This window comes from Mycetomoellerius zeteki, unplaced genomic scaffold (assembly GCF_001594055.1).
Source record: "Mycetomoellerius zeteki isolate Tzet28-1 unplaced genomic scaffold, Tzet1.0 scaffold98, whole genome shotgun sequence".
NCBI classification, from domain to species: Eukaryota; Metazoa; Arthropoda; class Insecta; order Hymenoptera; family Formicidae; genus Mycetomoellerius; species Mycetomoellerius zeteki.
The window spans coordinates 2,826,312-2,827,567 of record NW_017258021.1 but is presented as its reverse complement, the minus strand read 5'-3'; the positions used below and the strand labels follow the sequence as shown (position 1 = coordinate 2,827,567).

Genomic DNA, 1,256 nt, shown 5'->3' with positions numbered 1-1,256 from the left:
GGTGCTTCGTATAGCAGATGTCTTTAATATTAAGCCGCAATATTAAAGATGGTAACCCGCCGACGATTCTTCGCGGAAAATCATTTTCTCCTGCACACGTTCGCCTCAAGAACATAATGCATACGTTTTATCGAGTGTACGACAGAATGTTGGCTTGGAAAAAGGAACAAATTGATACTCTCGAAAGTAAATATTAGCCCGAGGCATCGTCGCGTTGTCTCCACCTCCGAGAACGCACGCTCGTCCTCAACCGCGTGAGGGATATTTCTGCCAATGTGCAAATCGCAACTTTGAAATTTCCGGCCGCGGCGTTGGATGACACCATAACTGCGGAATGTCGCAAATCCGCTAACTGCTGCGTCCTGAGACACGGTAATCGGCTTACCGTGTCTCATCCGCCTGTGTCTTTTTTTACACCAAACCATACTAACGCGCGGTCCATTTCTTCTCATTGTTGTTCGCGATGTTACCTCTTCCCGGCATGTGAAACCCTAAATTGACAATCACTGAAACCAACCCCCGGGGAGACAGAGGGCTTCCTATTGTAGTTTGGCAAGTTTAACGAACGAGGGTAAGGACAAGGATCGAGCATGCGAGAGGCCGAAGCTCGAGGTAAGACCCCGACGAGGAAAAGAGAGATAAAACCTTAACATGATAAGGTCGGTTCGTACAGAGGTACAACCCGAATTTTTTCCTCTTTTTTTATTGCTTTTATTACTCCTAAGAAAAGATAAAAACATATGCTTCGCTTGCTTAGCTTGCGATTGATTTTGTCCGTTTTTCAGACCTTTGTACGATCTTTCCTCGAAAAATAAATGCCATCCTCGTGCAAATCAGAAATTGTAATATCGAAATGGAGTTTACGATATTGTGTTATATTATGTAATTATATAATAATATTTATAAACTTTTCTTTTGATCAAATAAACTTTTCTTTTGATCAAAATTATTTTTTTAAGAGAATTATTACGAATTGAATATCTCAATCATACATGCGAACAATTTGTAATCATTTAATAATTTTGCACGTACAATTTCCAATTGCGCACGATGATGACTTGTTTGTATCTACTTATTTTTACTCTCATTTTTGCTTGCATTCTATTTTGACAATAATAAAGGTATGCTGAACAATTTTCTTGCTTCGTTAATAATGCTAGAAAAAATATATGCCTGCGGAACGTATTTTCGGGTCTTTTTTTTATTTTTTTCTTCTTTCTAAACTTTTTGATTGTAGTGCTTGTTATCTGATACTA

General features: G+C 38.7%; 1 protein-coding gene across 1 annotated transcript in view; it reads left to right on the top strand.

Annotated features, from left to right (window-relative positions):
• The window catches only part of LOC108730936 (uncharacterized), a 59,803-nt gene that overhangs the window by 38,404 nt on the left and 20,143 nt on the right, over nt 1-1,256 (top strand). Inside the window, exon 8 of the mRNA XM_018460915.1 lies at nt 532-612. Within this exon, the coding sequence (XP_018316417.1) occupies nt 532-612 (81 nt within the window). The remainder of the gene's footprint in view (nt 1-531; nt 613-1,256) is intronic.